This window comes from Myotis brandtii, unplaced genomic scaffold (genome assembly GCF_000412655.1).
Source record: "Myotis brandtii unplaced genomic scaffold, ASM41265v1 scaffold698, whole genome shotgun sequence".
Classification (NCBI taxonomy): Eukaryota; Metazoa; Chordata; class Mammalia; order Chiroptera; family Vespertilionidae; genus Myotis; species Myotis brandtii.
Genome location: NW_005370731.1, coordinates 860,351 through 884,154, shown reverse-complemented (window position 1 = coordinate 884,154; position 23,804 = coordinate 860,351). Strand labels below are relative to the sequence as shown.

The 23,804-nt window shown below is 42.6% G+C and overlaps 1 protein-coding gene across 1 annotated transcript; it reads left to right on the top strand.

Annotated features, from left to right (window-relative positions):
• Positions 1 to 6: 6 nt before the first annotated feature.
• Positions 7 to 614, top strand: LOC102238845 (histidine triad nucleotide-binding protein 3-like). Its single transcript, XM_005882099.2, has one exon. The coding sequence runs from the start codon at positions 47 to 49 to the stop codon at positions 572 to 574; it is 528 nt and encodes a 175-aa protein (XP_005882161.1). The 5' UTR covers positions 7 to 46; the 3' UTR covers positions 575 to 614.
• The last annotated feature ends 23,190 nt before the right edge of the window (positions 615 to 23,804 follow it).

Sequence of the window (23,804 nt, the reverse complement as noted above, 5' to 3'; positions counted from 1 at the left end):
CGTGGGCCTGGAGGAGGCGAGGCCTGGGCCGCCGGGGGCGGGTGCGATGGACGACGCGTCAAGTGGCTCCAGCCGTGAGACAGGGGCCACCGCAACACCTGCGGAGTCTTCATTGGCAACCGCCGAGGTCGCCGCAGAGTCTCCGGACTCCAAGAGCCAGTGCGTGTTCTGCCGGATTGTGGGCCAGCAGGAGCCGGGCACCGAATTCCTGTATTGTGAGGATGAAGACCTGGTGTGCTTTAAAGATATCCAACCAGCAGCCACTCATCATTACCTTGTGGTGCCAAAGCAGCACGTTGGGAACTGCACAGATCTAAGGAAAGAGCAAATAGGACTTGTCGAGAGCATGGTTACCGCTGGAAAAACCATTCTTGAAAGGAATAATTTCACTGACTTCAAAAATGTGAGAATGGGTTTCCATGTGCCACCATTCTGCACCATTTCCCACTTGCACCTTCATGTCATAGCACCCGTCTATGAGTTTGACTTCTTATCAAAATTGGTTTATAGACCGAATTCCGATTGGTTCGTCACAGCTGACTATTTGATTAAAACACTAAGAAGACGAAAATGACAGCAGTGGAAGATTTTCTTATTCTCGGCTCAACAGAAACGAATATGTTGGTCCCTTTTAAATCAAATAACAATGGTAAGGTTGGTTGGGTTTTATAAGAGGCTGTTACTGGTTAGCCTTAAGTCTTCTCTGAATGTCTGTTTCCTGAGATCTGTAATATAGTTATATGAATACTCTGGCATTGACTTCTTTGTTTTGTTTTTTTAATATATTTTATTGGTTTTTTACAGAGAGGAAGGGAGAGGGATAGAGAATTAGAAACATCGATGAGAGAGAAACATCGATCAGCTGCCTCCTGCACACTCCCCACTGGCGATGTGCCCGAAACCAAGGTACATGCCCTTGACCGGAATCGAACCTGGGACCCTTGAGTCCGCAGGCCGACGCTCTATCCACTGAGCCAAACCGGTTATGGCTTGACTTCTTTGTTTTAATGGTTACTTATCTAAGGTACAAGATTCTATAGATAAAATTTCATTAAAACAAATTCTGTTAATCAAGAAGGGCTCTGTATTTTTTAAAAGTTCAAGTATTTTCGTTTCTCATTATTGTCAGTTATAATAGTGATTTATTATGAAGAATAAACAGGTATAGAAAAAAAGAAAAAGGTAAAGGAATTAAGAAGTAAAAATTAGTAGTTATAAAAATAGTCATGGGGATATAAAGTATAGCATGAGGAATATAGTCAATAATATTGTAATATTGGTGTCAGGTGGATAATAGATTTATTGGGGTGATCACTTCATAAGTTATATAAGTGTCAAATCACTATGTTGTACATCTAACTAATATTATCTGTCAACTGCAACTGAAAAATTAAAAATATTTTTTAGCCCAATAGGTGTGGCTCAGTGATTGAACATTGACCTATTAATCAGGAGGTCAGGGTTAGATTCCCAGTCAGGGCACATGCTGGGTGCAGGCTTGATCCCCAGTAGGAGGCGTGCAGGCAGCAGCTGATCAATGCTGCTCTCTCATCATTGATGTTTCTCTCTCTCTCTCTCCCTCTCCCTTCCTCTCTGAAATCAATAAAAATAAAATAAAAAACACTAGAATGAACTATAGAGCAACCAAAAGCTGTATGTGGGAAAGGCTTCACCATGAAGTGTGATCACACTGTACCTCAGCAAACTCACTTTAGAGAAATTGTATAGGTGCAATGAATGTGGGAAAGCCTTCTCCAAAAAGTTCACGTTCACTGAACACCAGAGAACACACACAAGAGAGAAATCTTATGAATGCTCTGAATGTGCTAAAGCCTTTTTCAAGAAATCATGACTCAATATCCATCAGAAAACACACACAGGAGTAAAAACCCTTTCTATGCATTGACCGTGGGAAAGGCTTCATCCAAAGGGCAGTGTCATTGTACACTGGCGGATTCACAGTCGAGAAACCTTATATATAACGAATATGGAAAAGGCTTAGTCCAGAAGACATACCTTATAGCACATCAGATAGTTCACACATGGAAGACGCCTTTTGTGTGCAGCAAGTGTGGAAAATCCTGTTCCCAGAATTCAGGTCTCATTAAACATCAAAGAATTCACACAGGAGAGAGATCCTATACCTGTAATGAGTGTGGGAAAGCTTTTGCCTATATGTTTTGCCTTGTGAAACGTAAGGGTATACACACAAGAGTGAGGTATGATGTGGTCAAGGAGGAAAATCCTGTCACAGAGAGTCCCAGCTTATCACAAAACAGTGTTGTCCTGCAGGAGAAAAACCTGGTTAATATGGTGATGGTGCAAGTGCCTTCTGTGGCCATTTAGAAAACATTAAGACATTAAACATAACAAATTTTTGAGGAAAAATTTCCAGCTCAGCTTATGGTTTTAAAGTATATTTTGCCCGGCTGGCGTGGCTTAGTGGTTGAGCTTTGACATATGAACCAGGAGGTCACAGTTCAATTTCTGGTCAGGGCACATGCCTGGGTTTCAGGCTCAATCCCCAGTGCGGGGGTGTTCAGGAGGCAGCCCATCAATGATTCTCTCTCATCATTGATGTTTCTATCTCTCTCCCTCTCCCTTCCTCTCTCTGAAATCAATAAAAATATATAATAAATAAATAAATAATCATAGATAGCCCTAACCGGTTTGGCTCAGTGGATGGAGCGTTGGCCTGCGGACTCAGGGGTCTCAGGTTCGATTCTGGCCAGGGGCATGTGCCTTGGTTGCGGGCACATGCCCAGTGGGGAGTGTGCAGAAGGCAGCTGATCGATGTTTTTTTAAAAAAAATATATATTTTATTGATTTTTTTACAGAGAGAAATGGAGAGGGATAGAGAATTAGAAACATCGATGAGAAACATCGATCAGCTGCCTCCTGCACACCCCCCACTGGGGATATGCCCGCACCCAAGGTACATGCCCTTGACTGGAATCGAACCTGGGACCATTCAGTCCGTAGGCCGACGCTCTATCCACTGAGCCAAACCGGTTAGGGCTGATCAATGTTTTTAACTCTCTATCCCTCTCCCTTCCTCTCTGTAAAAAATCAATAAATATATTTAAAAAATCATAGATATAGAGAGGACTGGTGATTTCCAGAGTGGAGGGTGGGGAAGGGGGAATTGGAGGAAGGTGATCAAAAGTCACAAACTCCCAATTATAAGATTAATAAGTACTAGGGATGCGATATACAACATGATAACTATAGTTAGCACTGCTGTATGGCATATAGGAAAGTTGTTAGGAGAGTAAATCCTATGAGTTCTCTTCACAAGGAGAAAAATGTTTCCTTTTTATTGTATCTATATGAAATGATGGATGTTAGCTGAACCGGTTGTAATCAGTTCACAATATATGTAAATCAAACCATCATGCTGTAGCCTTAAACTTATACAGTGATGTGTGTCAATTATTTCTCAACAAAACTGGAAAAAATAAGCTGAGGTACATCTAGACAACAGGATATTATTGAGCGCTAAAAAAATCTGTAAAGCCATGAAAAGACATGGAGGAACCTTAAATGCCTATTACTAAGTGAAAGAAGCCAATCTGAAAAGGCTATGTCAGTATAATTCCAAACTATATGACATTCTGAAAGAGGCAAAAGTATGGAGAAAATAAAAAGATCAGTGGTTGCCAGGGAGTCTTTTTAGACTGTCCTCCCAGCACCCTCAGAAGGCAGGCCAGACCAGAGCCTGAATGAGCTGAACCTTGCCCTGCCGTACTGTTTTCTTGCTATGTGACGACTAGCAATTCAATTCCTTTTTCTGAGCATCATTTCCTTTAAAATGGTGATAGAGTTGCTGATGTAAAATTGCTTTGGAAGCTCTAAGGAACCACCCAAGTGCAAAGGTGTGTTGCACTTGGCAATTTCACACACCTGTCGTGGCTGTGTGGGCCCTGAAGCCCGTTGATTTGTGACCTGTTATTCCCGCACCGCTGGTAGTGGGCGCACTCTCCTGGCCAGCATGTTGTCTGCCTACTGAGTGTCAGGCCCTGAGCTGGGTGAAGCGGGGGAGACAGAGGGGGAAGATGACATAGTCTCTGCTCTCAAGAATGCAGTCTCTTTGGGGGCCGACCTGTAAGATGGGTAAAGAGAATGGCAGGGTGTTTTGATGCCGTGGGAGAAGGCGGTCAAGGTCGAGGTCAGATCAGGGAGGGCTTTCTTGAGTAGGCGTCATTTGAGCCTGGCCTTGAAAAATGTATGCATGAGGGCAGACGCTTCGGCAAGATGACACGGCCTCGAATAGATCAGTTCATCTCTTTTGTGAAGGAGGCGATGGAGATAGGTCACTTGGAGGCCGGTGTCCAAAGGCCCAGTATGCCAGGCTAGGTAGTGGAGCATTCGTTTGGACATGACAGGGAGCTACTGAAAGTTTCTGAGCAGGACTAGCATGGTCCAGGCCCCACTTTCCAACGAATGACCTAACAGGATGCACGGGAAGGCTGCAAGGAGAGCAGTAAGCAAGGGGGTAGGACAGTTGTAAGGGGGGGGGGGGCTACTGCAACTACCCAGTTGTAATGGGGGCTGCTGGACAGGAGGTGGCAGTGGAGACTGAGGAAGCATTAGCTGAACTTGGCAATTGATGGCTAGTGATGAGCCTCTGAACAGCCGACTTCTCGCTTTCTCCGAAGCCAGTCTTTCCCGGCTCCGTTACAGGTCTCTTCTCCTGGGCCCTCCAACAGCTGTGGGGCTTCCTCAGATTCTTCCCTGAATCGCCCTCTCTCAGCCAACATGTTGCCAAGGGCAGAGGCGGATATCCTGAAGCGAATGAAGCTTCAGCTACAGGACACCTCCCTTACAGGGACCCTTCATTGCTAGGAGTATCTGGGGGTTACAGAACAGCCTAGACGAGGTGGGGAAGCCAGGTTGCAACCAGAGAGCATTTGCACGTAAGCCTTTCTGGTAATTTGCCTAAGGAGATTTCAGAAAGAAAAGACATTAATCCCGATAATTTGTCATGATCTCACTGTGCATTCTGTCGACACAAGAAATGTCCAAACTTGTAGAGAATCTTTATGAGTTTATTGGAGCCTAACTGATGACATTGCTGAGAAGCAAGATCTCAAATGCTTCGGCGAATGCAGAGTTTTGCAGTTTCTTTTATGCATTTGGAATCAAGGAGAATGTAAGGAAGATCACACGGAGGTGGGGGAAGCAGGGATAGTTAACACGAGGAGGTACCCCCTGGAGGGTGGTTACAGCTCTGAGGGATCCGGAAAAGAGGACTGCGTTTGGCGTTTCAACCCAACCCAGACGCACAGTAACAACAGGCTCCATTCCCATGGGGGTCAGCAGAGAGCGAGCGTGAGGAAGTGCAACATGCGAGGCACGGATGAGGGCCCAGGCCTCTCGCCAGGGGTGGAGAGGGGCAGAGGCGAGGGGCAGGGAAGGTGCCATGTTAGACAAGGCGGTCTTTGATGAGATGGCAGGTGAGCAGGGACAAGGTTTCTCCACACAGCAGCCGGGAAAATCCTTTCTAACTGTCCGGCTGACTGATGGAGTCGCTCTTCAAGTCCTTTCCCGGCTCCCTGCGCGGTGGGCGCCTGCCGCGTTCTCCAGCCCCATCTCTCCAGCCCTTTACACTCAGACACCGGGTCTTTCCACTGGTGTCTCCTGCAGTGGTTCTCAACCTTCCTAATGCCGCGACCCTTCAATACAGTTCCTCATGTTGTGGTCACCCCCAACCATAAAATTATTTTCGTTGCTACTTCATCACTGTAATTTTGCTACTGTTATGAATCATAATGCAAATATCTGATATGCAGGATGTATTTTCGGGGGTCGCGACCCACAGGTTGAGAACCGCTGCATAGCTCTTCATCCCCACTGGGCTTTCTCAGACATGGCTGCCTCTTTCCTTTCCACCCGGTCACAGGGTGACATCACTATGTTGAGAATCTTTCCCTGGCCCTCAGACTACATTATAGCTCCTGTCACATTCTGTGCTTGCTGTTGTTTTTGTGTTTGTTTTTGCCTCTCAGCACTTTAACACTAGGAACAAATTACTGGAATTCCTGAAGGCTCCTGGGAGGAGAGCGGCCACCTCTGTCCTGTTTACCTCTGTGCATGTGTCTGCGCCCGTTGTGTGGGCAGTGCCTGGCACATACTAACTAACATCCATAGGGTGGGTGGACGTCTGCAGGCGTTCATGATAGCAATTACTCACGTGTTCAATTCACTCAAAAATTATAATAGGGCCCGGCCGGTGTGGCTCCTATGGACCAGGAGCTCACAGTTCAATTCCCGGCCCGGGCACACGCAGGCTCCATCCTTGTAGGGGGCGTGCAGGAGGCAGCCGATCAAAGATTCTCTCTCATCATTGATGTTTCTCTCTCTCTCTCTCCCTCTCCCCTCCTCTTTCTCTAAAAAAAGTCAATAAAAACATATTTTTTAAAAAAAAATTATAATAGGGACCAACACTAAGTACCAAGCTATGTTTTTACATGAATTAATTCACTCAATTCTCAAAATAACCCTATTAAATAGGCTACCAATCCCATTTTAAAGGCAGTAAAGAGATGGTTGACGCAACGAGAAAGCAGCCGAGCAGGGACTTGAACCCAGAAGCTGCCTCATGTGTGTGCCCTTAACTGCTGTGCAGGACAGCCTATCAAATCCGAGTCTACGAAGCGCCAGGCATCATTCCTGATACCAGGGAGATAATATATTGGAAAAGCAAACAAGTAAAACAAACTAACAAACTTCCGGTTTTTATCAAGCTTCCATTCCTGGTAGAGGAAAACAAAGAAAAAAACATAAAAACAAGTGAAGGTATAGACATAGAAGAACGATGAGTAACGTATTATGAAAAAAGCAAAATGGGGCTGGTGAGAGGGAATGAGGGGCCAGGTGGTGCTGTTTTATTTTATTTTATTTTATTTCTTAATGCTCACCCGAGGATATTTTTTCCTTTTTGTTTTTAGAGAGAGAGTGGAAGGGAGGGAGAGAAGGAAGGAGAGAGAGAGAGAGAGAGAGAGAGAGAAGTGAGAGAGACATCTTGATTGGTTGCATTTCGCACATGTCCCAACAGGGGCTGGGAATGGAATCTGCAGCCCAGGTATGTGCCTTTGACTGGGAATTGAACCCTCGACCCTGAGCTCTAACCACCAACCTACACTGGCCAGAGCAGGGTGGTGTTATTTCTTTTTTTAAATTTTTACTTCTGTCATTTATTCTCTAAAGTTTAAGGGGAACTTTGTTTAAAAAATATATATCTTTTTTTACTTCAGAAAGGAGGGGATAGGGAGAGAAAGATAGAAACATCAATGATGAGAGAATCATTGATTGGCTGCCTCCTGCACACCCCCTACTGGGGATCAAGCCCACAAACCGGGCATGCGCCCTTGACCGGATTCAAACCCGGGACCCTTCAGTCCACAGGCTGACGCTGTATCCACTGAGCAAAACCAGTTAGGGCAGGGTGGTGCTGTTTTAGACAAGGTGGTCTCTAAGGCCTCTCTGGTGTGACATTTGAACAGAGATGTGAATGCTTTGGGGGAAGAGCATTCTAAAACAGGGAGGTATATAAGTACAAAGACCCTCCCCCCTCACATCTCTTCTCTCAAATAAATAAATAATTAAATAAAAAAGACATAAGAACCATCCCAAAGCGTTCCACTGGCCAATGCTAAGACCATTGAAACCTCAAAGGGTGACTATTAGGCTGAGGTCAATATTGGGCTTGGTCCATTAAGTAACTCACAAAGGAGTCAATATAAAGTACTGCACTCCAACAAAAGGTGATGAGTCGGGCGGTGTAGCTCAGGAACCAAGAGGTCAGGGCACACGCCCAGATTGCGGACTCAATCCCCAGTAGGGGGCGTGCAAGAGGCAGCAGATCCATGTTCCTCTGTCATCGATGTGTCTATCTCTCTGAAAATCAATACTATATTAAAACAAAATAAAAATAAAAAGGTGATGAGAATAAGATGCATCCTATTTTGTTGTCTCGTTAGTTAAAAAGAAAGGAAGCAACCTCCCCCACTCAACCCCCAGAATGTATAACGCGATTCCCAGAATGTGTATTTGTTAATTCTAGTAGAATGAGTACAGAGGTGTTTATTATACTTTTCTTACATTTTAAACTTTAAAATAATTTAAAATGTTTCTAGATTAAAGATAACATAAATATTTGCTTTATAATTACTTTTTTAAAGTACATATATTTTTATACATTTTGATGTTATTTTCCCAATTTTAAAGTATTTTTTTAAATTGAGCAAGAGTGTCCCAGCTGGTTTGGCTCAGCGGATAGAGCGTTGGCCTGAGGACTGTAGGGTCTCAGGTTCAATTCCGGTCAAGGGCACATGCCCAGGCTGTGGGCTCCATCCCCAGTGGGGGGTCGTGCAGGAGGCAGCCAATCGATGGTTCTCTCTCATCATTGATGTTTCTATCTAACTCTCCCTCTACCTTCCTCTCTGAAATCAATACAAATATATTTTTAAAACAACAAAAAATATGTTCTAAAAAAACTGAGCAAGACCAAGGGATTGCTTGATTAAATACTTGTATAGTCGCCCTAACTGGTTTGGCTAAATGGATAGAGCCTCGGCCTGCGGACTCAAGGGTCCCAGGTTCGATTCCGGTTAAGGGCATGTACCTTAGTTGCGGGCACATCCCCAGTAGGGAGTGTGCAGGAGGCAGCTGATCGATGTTTCTCTCTCATCGATGTTTCTAATTCTCTATCCCTCTCCCTTCCTCTCTGTAAAAAATCAATAAAATATATATTTAAAAAACTTGTATAGTTGTATAATGACATATTGTGCAATATTAAAATAATGTACCAACATGGAATATATTGAAAACAGCAGGGTACACAGCAGTTATGATTCCAATGATAAGTCGAGAGGATGAATATGTTTGGATAGGCAGAGAGAAATATGAACGAGTGTTTACCAGGCCCTGGCTGGGGCCTCGGTTGGAGTGTTGTCCCATGCACCGAAAGGTGGCAGATTCAACTCCAGGCCAGGGTACATGCCTAGGTTGCAGGTTTGATCCCCAGTTGAGGCATGTGCAGGAGGCAACCAATTGCTGTTTCTCTGTCTCTCACTCTATCTCCCCTCCTCTCTCTTTAAAAAATAAAATAAAATAAAATAAATCAATAAAATAGCCTGGCTGGTGTGGCTCGGTGGTTGAACATTGACCTATGAACCAGGAGGTCATGGTTTCATTCCTGGTCAGAGCACATGCATGGGTTTCAGGCTTGATCCCCAGTGCAAGAGGCAGCCAATCAATGATTCTCTCTCATCATTGATGTTTCCATCTCTCCCTCTCCCTTTCTCCCTGAAATCAATAAAAATATTTTTTAAATCAATAAAATTTATTTTTTTAAAAAGAGTGTTCACCACTGTGTTAACTTGGAGTTGTCTCTAAGTGATAAGATTTGGGGATAATTTTAACTTTTTGTATGCCTGTCTGAATTAAAATTTTTTAATCACATGCATGTATCATTATTATAAAAGAAACATACTAGAAATCCAAAGCATCTCAATCCAGTCTCCCACATGTAAACTACTTTGAATGGAAGCTGATGACTATCCTCATAGACCTTTACACACACACACACACACACACACACACACACACACACACATTTCTTGTGTTAAATGCCCAGAGTGGGAAAGGGCCTAACTTTCAGTTAGAGAGAGGAAGGGAGAGGGAGAGAGAGATAGAAACATCAATGATGAGAGAGAACCATTGATTGGCTGTCTCCTGCAGGCCCCCCACTGGGGATTGAGCCCACAAACCTGGGCATGTGCCCTTGACCGGAATCGAACCTGGGACCTTTCAGTCCACAGGTCGATGCTCTATCCACTGAGCAAAACCGGCTAGGGCATTGTGTTGTTTTTTTTTTTTTAACAAAAATGAGATGATACTGTACATATTGTTCTAAAACTTGCATTTCTTATTCAGCAACAGCTATAGAAATACAGTATTTTCTTTGTGAATCACACTTGTATAATCAGAAAAAAGTACAATTCTTTCTGGTTTTGGAAATAAATGATGATATACATATATATATATATGATTAATTTTTTATTGATTTCATGACGAAGGAAGAGAGGGAGAGAGAGAAACATTAATGATGAGAGAGAATCATTAATTGGCTGCCTCCTGCATGCCCCCCACTGGGGATTGAGCCCCAAACCTGGGAATGTCCCTGACTGGGAATCAAACCACGACCTCCTGGTTCATAATTCAATGCTCAGCCACTGAGCCACACCGGCTGGGCTAGATATATATTATTGACATGATATGTGAAAAAAACTAACAACGTGTAATGCTATTTCATTTAAAACAATAAGTATATCTAAATAAGCAAGCTAAAAAGCAGACAAAAAGATTAAAAGAATATACCCCAAACTGTCAAATGTGATCATCTTGTTGAGGATGAGAAGACAAAACTGTGATCTTTTTAATTTTTTTTTCCTATATATTTTTAAATTTTTATTTATTGAACTTCAGAGAGGGAAGAGAGAGAAAGGGAGAGAGAGAGAGAGAGAGAGAGAAAGAGAGAGAGAGAGAGAGAGAGAGACATTGATTTGTTGTTCCAGTTCTTTATGCACGCATTGGTTGTTTCTGGTATGTGCCCTGACCGGGGATCGAACCTGCAACCTTGGCGTATCAGGACAATACAGCAATCAACTGAGCTACCCGGCCAGGGCCATCTTCTATGCTTTTTTGAAACATGTTTTTTTTGCAGTGAGCATACATTGCTTTTCTAATTTTTGAACTTTACCCCCAGATTTATTGGCATATAATTGACATATGACATTGTGTTTGAACTTCTAAAATAGACTTTTAATTATAGAGGCACTCTGTTTTCTCTTCGTAAAAAATGAAACCCAATCTTGTAAAGTGTAAACCAAAAAGTGAATATATTTTATTGATTTTTTACAGAGAGGAAGGGAGAGGGACAGAGAGCTAGAAACATCGATGAGAGAGAAACATCGATCAGCTGCCCCCTGCACACTCCCCACTGGGTATGTGCCCGCTACCAAGGTACATGCCCTTGGCCGGAATCGAACCTGGGACCCCTGAGTCCACAGGCCAATGCTCTATCCACTGAGCCAAACCGGTTAGGGCTTCTATGCTTTTTTGAAACATGTTTTTTGCAGTGAGCATACATTGCTTTTCTAATTTTTGAACTTTACCCCCAGGTTTATTGGCATATAATTGACATAAGACATTGTGTTTGAACTTCTAAAATAGAATTTTAATTATAGGGACACTCTGTTTTCTCTTCGTAAAAAATGAAACCCAATCTTGTAAAGTGTAAACCAAAAAGTATGTCCTTCACTTTGCCTTCTTAATTCTACTCGCAGAAGTAACCAGTGTTAACAGTTGATCATGTGTCTTTCATGCCTACCAATGGTATACTATATATTGTTCTACAGCTTGCCTTTTTACATTTAATATATGTGTAACATCGTTCCAGGTCAGTACATATAGATTTATGTCTTACTTTTAAATAGCTGCCGAGTAGTCAATTGTGTGGCTATGCCATGATGTGTAGCTAACTTTGTACCATGCTGTGATGAACACCGTTTGTGCAAGTAAATCTATGAGGTAAATTCTGGAAGAGGAAGAGAATTGTTGGGTCAAAGAAGGTGTGCAGTTAAGATTTCATAGATGCTACTAAAAATTGCTCTCCAAGGGGGCTGCAGCCATTTTAGTGCCATCTACAAGGTCTGAAGAGGGCCTGTCTGCCACTCTTTCGTCAATATCACTAATTAGCAAGTTCTTAAAATATCTGCTGCAAAAATCAACTGTACTGAATTAAAGTTTTATTTTATCTTGACACAAACTCATATTGAAAAGATATTCTATCTATGTTTGAGGTCAAACCAAATAAGAAAAATTTCAAACAGTGCACAAAGGTATACAGTAAAAACAATGTCCCCCTATTCATGATGTCCCACCCTATCCAGCCCCGAGTGAAAAGCTGTTTTATATACAGAGAATTTTGTATGTGTGGATAAAGGGTATTTCCTCCACTAATGTTTCCCCTTTGTTTTGCTTAATCCTCACCCAATGATATGTTTTTTTTATTGATTTGAGAGAGAGAAAGAGAGAGGCAGAGAGAGAGACATCAATTAATTGCCCCCGAGCCCCGCCTGGGGATTGGACCCACAACCTGAATATGTGCCTTGACTGGAATCAAACCCACCACCTTCCTTTCAGTGTATGGCAGCGGTTCTCAACCTGTGGGCCGCGACCCCTTTGGGGGTCGAACGACCCTTTCACAGGGGTCGCCTAAGACCATCGGAAAACACATATATACTTACATATTGTTTTTGTGATTAATCACTATGCTTTAATTATGTTCAATTTGTAACAATGAAATTAGGGGTTACCACAACATGAGGAACTGTATTAAAGGGTCGCGGCGTTAGGAAGGTTGAGAACCACTGGTGTACGGGACGACGCTCTAACCAACTGAGCCACACCGCCAGGAGGCCTCCACTTATGTTTTTTACACCAATAGTAGCAATGGCATGTGCTCTCTCTCTCTCTCTCTTTTTTTTTTTTTCAGATAGGACCTCCAGTACAAAGAACTGGATTAATTAAAATCCTCAATCTGTGACATATTGCTATTCTCTGTTCATGGCCCCCTTTTATTTATTTACTTACTCTTTTATGCTTTTATTTATTTACATATTTACTAATATTACAATACTGTTGACAATAATTCACATCTTCTATCCATTCAAGCTGTTTCCTCCCTCCCCAAACCGGGAAACCACTATCTTCAACTCTGTGTTTATTATTTTCTTGCCTTTAGTTTTTCGGTCTTAGTCTCTATAAGATGAGTAAGCAACCTATTGTTTAGTTTCAGTGCTTTCTGAATTTGAGAAAAGGGGTATTATGATGCAGGTAGTCCTTGGGTTCTTGCTTTCTTTTTTACACTTGATATTATATTAACCAAACCCACCCATTCTGTTAAGTATGACTGTGGTTCATTCACGTTTCACCTTGTGCAATATTTCATTTTGTCAAGGTACCCCAGTGATCTACCCAGTCTCCGGTTGAAGGGCATTCTGGGTTCTGTTTTGTTTTGTGTGTGTTTTCCCACTCGCTTTTTTGGTTGTTTTAGTTTTGCCATTTGTTGGCTGCTGTTAAGAATGACAATAATTCACATCTTCTATCCATTCAAGCTGTTTCCTCCCTCCCCAAACCGGGAAACCACTATCTTCAACTCTGTGTTTATTATTTTCTTGCCTTTAGTTTTTCGGTCTTAGTCTCTATAAGATGAGTAAGCAACCTATTGTTTAGTTTCAGTGCTTTCTGAATTTGAGAAAAGGGGTATTATGATGCAGGTAGTCCTTGGGTTCTTGCTTTCTTTTTTACACTTGATATTATATTAACCAAACCCACCCATTCTGTTAAGTATGACTGTGGTTCATTCACGTTTCACCTTGTGCAATATTTCATTTTGTCAAGGTACCCCAGTGTATCTACCCAGTCTCCGGTTGAAGGGCATTCCGGGTTCTTTCTGTTTTGTTTTGTGTGTGTTTTCCCACTCGCTTTTTTGGTTGTTTTAGTTTTGCCATTTGTTGGCTGCTGTTAAGAATACTCATGTCCGTGTCTCCTAGAGCATTTGTGCGAGACTTGCTCCCGAAGCCCTGACTGACAGCTCAGTTGGTTAGAGCATCATCCCCGTACGCCAAGGTTGCAGGTTTGATCCCAGGTCAGGACACATACAAGAAGCAACCAGTGAATGCATACATAAGTGGAACACCAAATCGATGTTTCTCTCTCTCTCTCCCTCCTTCTCTCTCTAAAATTAATAAATATTTAAAAATATTTGCTCCTGGTATCTGCCCAAGAGCCGAACTGTTGGATTTTAACGTCAGTAAAACTTTACAGGAAAATGATATATTATTTTCCAAAATGCTGTATGGCCCTAACCGGTTTGGCTCAGTGGACAGAGCATCAGCCTGAGGATCAAAGGGTCTCGGGTTCGATTGGTTTCAGGCTCCTCCCCGGCCCGGGCCCTGGTCGGGGCGCATGCAGGAGGCAACCAGTCGATGTGTTTCTCTCACATCAATGTTTCTCTCCGTCTGTCCCTAAAAATCAATAGAAAAATATCCTCGGATGAGGATTGACAAAAAAATAAAATAAAATAATAAAAACGAAGTGGCTGTATGGATATATTCTTTTCCAGCAGCAGTGTGTAGAAGACATTTGTTCTTCTCCAACACTTGGCGTTATTCTACTTCTTAATTTTTGCATTAGACTTTGTATAAACTGGGATCGTATTGTGACCTTGATTTGTATTTCCTTGATTACTAATGACGTTGGGCATTTCTTCATGAGCTTTTTAGCCATGTTTCCTCTTCTTTGAAACGCATGTTCAAGTCTTTTGCCCATTTTTTACTGGTTTATTGTCCTTTGTTGATTTGTAGGTCTTTAGATGATTGCAATATATATCCTTAAATGGTTACAGGTGTTTGCACATATCTTCAAATTTGTAGCTTACAATTTAATTTTAATGTAGTTTCATTTATTAATATTTTCTTTTATAATTAATCTTTTGTGTTAAGAGATTCCTTTTTAAACTATATTTTTATTGATTTCAGAGAGGAAGGGAAAGGGAGAGAGAGATAGAAACATCAATGATGAGAATCATCGATTGGCTGCCTCCTGTATGCCCCCTACTGGGGATTAAGCCTGCAACCCGGGCATGTGCCCTTGACCAGAATTGAACCTGGGACCCTTCAGTCTGCAGGCCGACACTCTATCCACTGAGCCAAACCAGCTAGGGCAAGAGATTCTTTATTACCCCGAGTTCAGGAAGAAATACCTATATTTTCTCCTAAAAGTTTTAAAGTTTTGCTTTTGATAATTAAGTCCTTATATATCTGAAGTTGATTTGTGTGTATAATGTGAAGCAATGATCTGATTTCATTTTTCCCCATATGGATGATCATTTTCCCCCCAGCTCCATTGATTGAATAATCCCCACTTGACTATTTGCCATGCCACCTGTCATTTATCAATGCCCGGCCGGTGTGGCTCAGTTTGTTGAGCGCTGACCCATGAACCAAAAGGTCACGGTTCAATTCCCTGCCAGGGCACATGCCCGGATTGCAGGCTCGATCCCCAGTGGGGGGCTTTCTATCTCAATGAAATCAATAAAAACATATATTTTTTAAAAGTTCCATATATTTATGAATTGATTTTGGTGAATTCCTCTTTCTACCAACACCACTTTATTTTTGTTGCTCTAGTTTAACAATTCTGGTAGAGCAAGTCTTCTCTCTTCCTGTTCTTAGCCCTTTAGTTCTCCCTAGTTACTTTTTAATTGGCTTGTTGATTTTCATGAAAAATCCCATTGGTAAGTTTTATTAGCATTGCATTGACTCTTAGAGATCAATATGGAGAGAATTGTTATCTTTACAATATTGAGTCTTCCGATATCCATGGCCGACAGCAATCTCCACTTACGTATTAATAAATTTATTTAATAATAAATTTTGAAGATCTGAACATTGGGATCTACCTCATATTTTTAAAGGCCCTCATATTCCATTGTGTGAATGTCAAACCCCTATTTTGGACACTTGAGTTGTTCCTGTTCTCTAGCTCAGAAACAATACTTTGGTGGCTACACACACAGTGTATATGAAAAATAGTCATTTTTAAAGATTTTTCTTAAAAATTGTATTGATCTTGAGAAAGAGAAACATCAATTTGTCCACTTATTTACTTATGCATTCATTGCTTGATTCTTGTATGTGCCCTGACCAGGGATCGAACCCACAACGTTGGCATATCAGCATATTGGGACGACACTCTAACCAACTGAGCTACTGGGCCAGGGCCAGTTTTGTTTTGTTTTTCTGTTGTTTTTTTCAAACGATCTCTCTACTGCCCACTTAACTAGCCTGTTCTGCACCCAGTACAATGGCCTCAGGCCTTGTGCCTCATGTATTCCCCAGGAGGCTGGCAGTAGCTCTGTGATACCCCGTGTTGGGGTCAGGATCTCCTAGGGAGTCTACAATCGCTTCTCTTGAAGTGGGAGAGGAGAGGTTTGCACTAAAATAAGCTGACAGCCTTAGATAAGAAAAAATTGCTTTGTTTCTAAGGAAGCCAAGCTCTTCATATACATTTCATCAAAGCCACCACCAGCCCTAAGAGGTTAGTTAGCGTCTTTACCTGTCCACCCCGTGTTGGGGTCAGGATCTCCTAGGGAGTCTACAATCGCTTCTCTTGAAGTCAGAGTGGAGAGGTTTGCGCTAAAATAAACTGATAGCCTTAGATAAGAAAAAATTGCTTTGTTTCTAAGGGAGCCAAGCTCTTCATATACATTTCATATACATTTCATCAAAGCCACCACCAGCCCTAAGGTCTTTACCTGTCAATTATTCCCACTTTAGCTGGAGACACTGTGAGGCCCTCGTTCACACAGCATTTTAGAGACCTCGACTGGATTCCAAACTGGGGCTGTCCCGCAGGCCATAAGGAAATGTTTATTGGTAAGTAGAGTGGGGTGTGAGTACATCAACAAACACTTGTTAGCTGATTGTTCTCCTTTCAAAGTTCTAAACGGGCTCATTGTTTTGTTAATGAAAGTCAACATTCATTTGCATCACGGAGGGCCGCCTCTCCTCTACCTCAGCGAGGGCGGAAGCTGGGACTGGGGAGGGGGTGGGGTGGCCAGGAGGCCAGAAGACCTGATTCTTGTTCATCTGCTCTCGGTGCCTAACAACGGGTCTGACACCTCGTTCTATAAATGTTATCTTCAGTACAATTACCCTAATAGGTGCCGTTTCCCGGACATCTACCATGCTCCGAGCACTGCGGGAGGCCTTTTTCTTTTGCAGCCACTTTTAATCCCCACAGTCCAGTGAAGTCCAAGGCCTGTCCCTTCTTAGTAGGTGTGATGAACTCTCAGGCTCCCATAGGTCACAGCCTAAAATCACAAAGCAGTCAGCTGGCAGAGCAGGGATTCAAACCCCTATTTGTCTGACCCTGAACGCTGCCCATCTTGAATTTTTCGCTAAGTTTGGATGAGCCCTGCTATGTTTGTGCCTGGGTTTACTTGTGCATAACATGGGGATAGTCCTACCAGTTTCTCCTGTCTCGCTGCATAACTGTGAGTATTATGTTTTCATTAGTAGTGCTGAAGGCAAACTAATATTAATAATAATTCTAACCATTTTTAGAACCAATAATTCTCACAATAACTCCATTGAAGTAAGTTTTGTTTTTATGCTCATTTGCAGATGAGGAAAGTAAGGTTGAGAGAAGTGAAGTCATTTGCCCCAGGTTCACTGCCTGCTCTGGATGTGATCGGTCCTGGCAATACGCTGGGAGCGGGTGAAAGGCAGAGAGGACTCCCTCCAAGACTCAGGGCAGGGCCCCCACCTCTAGGAGGAGTTGGGAGGAACTTAGAGCTTCGGGTCAGCCTTCCCTACCACTGTCCCCCAGCCACCCCGAGCCTAACAAAACGCCTGGCGTTTAGAAAGTGCTCCACAAGCACTCCTCACAGTCTGTTCCCCACTCAACAGCCAGCAACGGCCACGCTGACCTCCTGTCCTGGTTGGTCCTCAGCTCACCTAGCACTGCTGCTGCTTCTGCCTAAAGCATTCCTCTCCCCAGTTTTTTTATTTTGGCATTTTTAATTTTTGTTATGATAATTTAAAATTATGCTTTAATAAAAATTATACATATAAATATTTGCTTTTTTTTAAAAGTATGTCCACTCCCGCCCTAACCGGTTTGGCTCAGTGGATAGAGCGTCGGCCTGTGATCTGAAAGGTCCCAGGTTCGATTCCGGTCAAGGGCATGTGCCTTGGTTACGGGCACATTCCCAGTGGGAGGGTGTGCAGGAGGCAGCTGATCGATGTATCTCTCAAATCGATGTTTCTAACTCTCTCCCTTCTTCTCTGTAAAAAAATCAATAAAATATTTTTTAAAAAATAAAGTATGTCCACTCCCTAGAAGTTCCTGTTAAGAAATTTTCAGATATCTTTCTAGACATGTTCTATGTGCATGTATATATGGTCCTCCAATACAAATGGTAGCACACTATACACACACAGTTCTTCACCTTAACTTTTTAACTGAACACTTCATCACAGAGCTTTTTCTGTCTCCACATCTGCAAATGCAGACGTACCTCATTCTTGGTGTTTATGCATCGATGATTGTACAAAGTTTATTTAATAGCTCCCTGTGGATAGACATTTGGGTTTCCCCCGGTTTTGTGCTATGACAAACAGGGTTTCTGGAGACATTCATTATTATTGTTACTATTATTATTGACTTATGATTAATGTTCCATAAATTCACACTTTTAAAGAATATAACTCGGGGTTTTCAAGTGTATTGTACAACTATTACACTATCTAATTCTGGGAACATTCCTTTTCTTTAAATATATTTTATTGATTTTAGAGAGGAAGGAAGAGGGAGAGAGAGATAGAAACATCAATGATGAGAATCATGGATCAGCTGTCTCTTGCATGCCCAGATGTTGGTGAGAGGTATTTTGTAAACTTTTTCTTTTTTCCCCTTATGTCTTACATAGATGAAACATTTCTATTGTGTATTAATTGTTAAGGGCTAGACCAGGGGTGGGCAACCTTTTTGACTCGAGGGCCACAATGGGTTCTTAAACTGGACCGGAGGGCCGGAACAAAAGCATGGATGGAGTGTTTGTGTGAACTAATATAAATTCAAAGTAAACATCATTACATAAAAGGGTACGGTCTTTTTTCTTTTTAGTTTTATTCATTTCAAACGGTCCGGATCCGGCCCGTGGGCCGTAGTTTGCCTACGGCTGGGCTAGGGCCTGGGGACATTCTTGAACACACACTTTATGGACTTGTATGACTTTGGCAACAGGTGGCATTTCCAGAGATGTGGTGGATAAGCTTGGGGAGATGATTCTTTCCAAAGGGAGAAAAGGTGAGACTTATTCATCACCCACAATCAAAGGCTTGGAGTCACCACATTACTCATGCTACATTGAGCACATGCCCATGGCAATGACTGTCCATTAGAGAAAATTAGATCCATCTGGATTTTCACACATTTAGATTTGCTTCCATCAGGCCAGGCCCCTAAAGATTCCAATTAGAACATGCTAAAGGTGGGAAATGCCCCAACAACATGTGTGCTGTAATGTCTCAATTCACAGATCATGCTGTTGTGTGGTCCTTTAAAAAACGAAATCAAGGAATGTCATTCCTCTGCTCCAAAACTCTCCAAATTTTTTTTAAAAGTACAGCCTTTTAAAATAAATAAAGTCTGCAATGGCCAGCATCTCTCTCACAGTAGAAACCAAAGTCCTTTCAAAGGCCTGCAAGGCCTTGTCTGATCTAGTCCCTGATCACCTCTCCGACCTCATCTCCCATCCCTCTCCCTCTCACCCTGCGCCAGCCACATGGTCCCCCTGGCTGGTCCTCCAGCTCACCCAGCGAATTCCCACCTCAAGGACTGCACACTGCTCTCCCTCTGCCTAAAGCATTCCTTTTCCAGGTAACTGTATGGTTTCTTTCCTCATCTCATTCCCATCTCTGCTCCCTTTCATCCATCAGAGAAGCCTTCTTTAATGCCCCTATATAAAACAGCACCCTGGAACTTTCTAGCCCATACCCTATTTTCTTCAATCGATGTATATTTATTTCTTCACTTTCTGTCTGAATTTTAATCTCTAGAGAAAAATACCATTGTCCTTTCTATTCACTGACATGTTGTTAAAACAGTCTGGTACACAGTAGGTGATCAATAATATTTGTGGATGGAATAAATGAATAAATAACTTTCATTGACAAAAGTTATAAACAAAAGTTATAAAAAATCCAAAGACTGGGGGAAGGGCAAATGGACAAAGGATCTGAATAGACAATTCACAGAAAATGAAAACACAAATGGTTTGAAAATCAGGCAAGATGTTCAGCATCACTCATAATAATAAAAGAAGTGCAAATTAAAACTTCTATGAGTAACCATCTTTCACCCATCGCATTGGCAAACATCAAAAAGCTTGTCACTTCTCCGCGTTAGCAAGCATGTGGAGAAATAGGTCCGCTCCTACAATGTTGGTGAGAGTGAAAATGGTGAAAGGTTTGCCGAAGACAATTTAGCAGCATCTAAATTTTATTTTATTTTTTTAAAGAATCATTTACTGATTTATTAGAGAGAGAGGAAGGGAGAAGACAGAAACATTGATGTGAGAGCGCAACATCAACCAGCTGCCTCTTGCATGCCCCCCACCGGAGATGGAGCCCAAAACCCTGGCATATGCCTTGATCTGAAATCGAACTAACTGAGCCACACTGCAAGGGCTAGCAGCACCTGAATTTTAAAAGTATGCTCTTTGGCTCAGCATTTCCATGTGTGTAAGTGTATCCTGCAGATTTATTTGCCCAAGTATACAAATATGTGGGTATTCACTGCAGGCTCCATCCCCAGTACAAGGCAAGCAGGAGGCAGCCAATCGATGATTCTCTCTCATCATTGATGTTTCTATCTCTCTCCCCCTCTCCCTTCCTCTCTGAAATCAATAAAAATATATATTAAAAAATAAAATGCTATTACCCACAAGAAATAGTTACATGAAAAAGCAATACACAGAATAGTGTGCATCATATGTAAACATTTGTTTAAAAGAAGGAAAAAAGGGAATTGCTCTGAAGAAACAAACAAGAAATCAATATGGTGTCCCTGGGAAGGGGCAATGCAGCAGGGGAGGAGTAATCAGGGAAAAGAAGGAGACTTTACCTTTCTTTACAAGCTAGGAACTTTTTTAAAACAATATTTTCATCGATTTCAGAGAGGAAGGGAGAGGGAGAGACAGAAACATCAGTGATGACAGAGAATCAGAGACACATTCATCAGTTGCCTCCTACACACCCCACACTGGGGATTGTGTCCACAACCTGGGCATGTGTCCTGACCAGGAATCGAACTGTGACCTCCTGGTTCATAGGCCAACACTCAACCACTGAGCCACAACCAATCAGCTGCCTCCTGCACACCTCCCACTGGGGATGTGCCCGAAACCAAGGTACATGCCCTTGACCAGAATCAAACTTGGGACCTTTCAGTCCCCAGGCCGACGCTCTATCCACTGAGCCAAACCAGTTATGGCTAGCTGCTGTTTTTAACTTTTAACAACAGCACATAAGAGAAAAACCCAGAGATATCCTATATAATAAAAGCCTAATATGCAAATTGTCCCCTTGACCGGTAGTTCGACCAGGAGTTCAACCATTCACTATGATATGCGCTGACCACCAGGGGGTAGTGTGGAACATGGCGGGCATCGGTGATGCAGTGCTGGCAGCGGGCGGCAGTGGAGGTGCTGCTGGCCTGGAAAGGCCCTGATGAGAGCAGGACTGCGGCGAGATGGTGGAGCAGGTGAGCAGGCAGTGCCAGGCCAAGGCAGGTGTGAGTGGGGCCCAATCGCCCCGCTGATTGCCCAGCAGATGGCGACCAGCGGCGACGGTTGGGGGCAGGGCCGCTGCCCGGCTCCCAGGGGCTGAGGGAACCAGGCAGGGGCCCGATGACTCAGGCAGAGGGGGCCACACGGCCCAGGGGCGGCCCAGGTGCTGCCCAGGGCCCAGAGGTCAGCTGGGACCTGCCCTTCCACACCAGATGCTTACGCTTCAATTGCCAGCCCGACCTAGGGACCACACCCATGCACAAATTTCGTGCACCGGGCCTCTAGTAAAAGGATAAGCAGTAAAAAGTAAGTCTCTGCTAAAAAAAAAACCAAATAAACAAAAAAAACCACCCCACAATGATGGGGGTATGTCAGAGGGACACAGGAACTACCTGAAAACTGTAGAGTAATAAAGTACTACTGGAGTTTAACCTAAAGTATAAAATAAATATCCATGAATAGTCATAATTTAAATAAGTGACTGAATAAATAAACAAATGGAGAAGAGACAGATTTGTCATGCAGAAGAATTCCAAATAATTTATGCAGATACTCTGCTCTCAAGGAGGTGGAGCATAATTTCCCAACTCCTGTAGTATGGGCTGTGCACAGTGACTGCCTTCCAAAGAACAGAATATGGAAAGAAGGGGGAAAGAGTAATTTTGCAGTAGAATCTGACAAGCACTACCTCAGCCAGGTGATTGAGGTCAACATCAACAGCAATAAATCGTCTTGAAGGTACGTACCCTTGATATGATGTAATGAAAATGGCACTTTACCTTTGCTTCCTCCCCAAACCCATAACTTGTCGAATCCTAAGAAAAACATACAAATCCTAAGTAAAGGACATTTTAGAAAATATTTGACCAGGCAACAGAAAGAGACTTTGCTTGGGGTGATGGGCACACAATGCCATGTGCAGATGTTTTCTTGAGTTGTACACTTGAAATCTGTATGGTTTTGTGAACCAATGTCACCCCCAATAAATTCAATAAAAATATTTGACCAGTACTCAAAACTGGCAAGATAATAAAAAGCAAAGGAAGTCTGGAAAACTCAGTTAAAAGGAGCCTAAAGAGACATGATGACTAAATGTAATGAGGTGTTCATGCAGGTCCTGGAACAGACAAAGGACATTAGCTAAAACCTAAGGAAATCAAGATAAAGTATGGACTTAAATTAATTACAATGCATCAATACTAACTGTAACATATGCAAGATGTTGATAGAAAAAAACTGAGTGTGGGGCATATAGGAACTCTTATAATATCCTTGTAATTTTTCTGGAAATCTAAAACTGTCCTAAATAATAGAGCTTATTTTTAACTTCCTCCCCAAGTGTCTCCTTTCTTCTCCTGACTCCGTAAGTCACTTAACTTCTCTGAATTTCAATTTGCCTATTTTGGAATAGGGGGATTATTTCTACTCTTTCCAACTACAATCAGTAACAACACTCTAATTTAGTGAATTTCCACTGGGTACTAAATTCTGTGCTAAGCACCCTTTTCATGCATTATCCCATGTGACCATCACAATGAGCCTGTGGGCTGGGATTGTCATTTTCCCTGTTTGTCCACCATGGAAACAGGCTGCAACTAGACCAAAGTCACAGAGCTGGCTAGTGAAGGCCAAACTCACCCTGACCTGTCTGATGTAAAAGAAAGGCTCCGAACCTCTGTTTTTCACTGGCTCAGGCTCCTCCTTCCTTCTTCTGTGCCCATAGACAGATGCTGCCCACCTCAAAGCCGGTTTTGAAAGATGCCCCCCCCCCCCAACTGCTTATAAGTAAGCATTCTCCCTAATCGAGCTCTTAAGATCTGCTTCTTCGACTTTCGGATGAGGAAGGCGTCACCAGTAATGACAGCAATAATTCCATGAACACTTAGTCTGTGCAAGGCACTGTACTAAGAACTTTGTGCTTATAAACTTAGTGAATTCATACAGCAATACTAGGAGAAACCATTAAAACTCCATCTTCATACATTTTGGAGGGAATGCAACCACTTTGGAAATTAGTTTGGCAGCTCCTTAAAATGTTAAACATATGACCCAGCAATTCCATCCCGAGGTACATACCTAAGAGAATTAAGAACATGCATTTGTACAAACACTTATAGTCACAGTAGCATTATCCTTAATAGTTGAAACAACCCAGTGCCCATCAACTGAAGAATGGATAAACACAATGTGGTCTTGGCCATACAATGGAATATTTAGCAATAAAAAGAAATTAAGTACCACCCAGGCCGGTGCTGCTAAGTGGTTAGAGCATTGGCCCTCACACAAAGGGTCGTGGGCTCGATTCCTGATCAAGAGCATGTACCTGGGTTGTAGGTTCAATCCCCAGCCCTGGTCAGGGAGAGTGCCGGAGGCAACC

Excerpts from the sequence above, each read along its gene's own strand:
- LOC102238845 (XM_005882099.2), top strand. The coding sequence starts at position 47 with ATGGACGACGCGTCAAGTGGCTCCAGCCGTGAGACAGGGGCCACCGCA.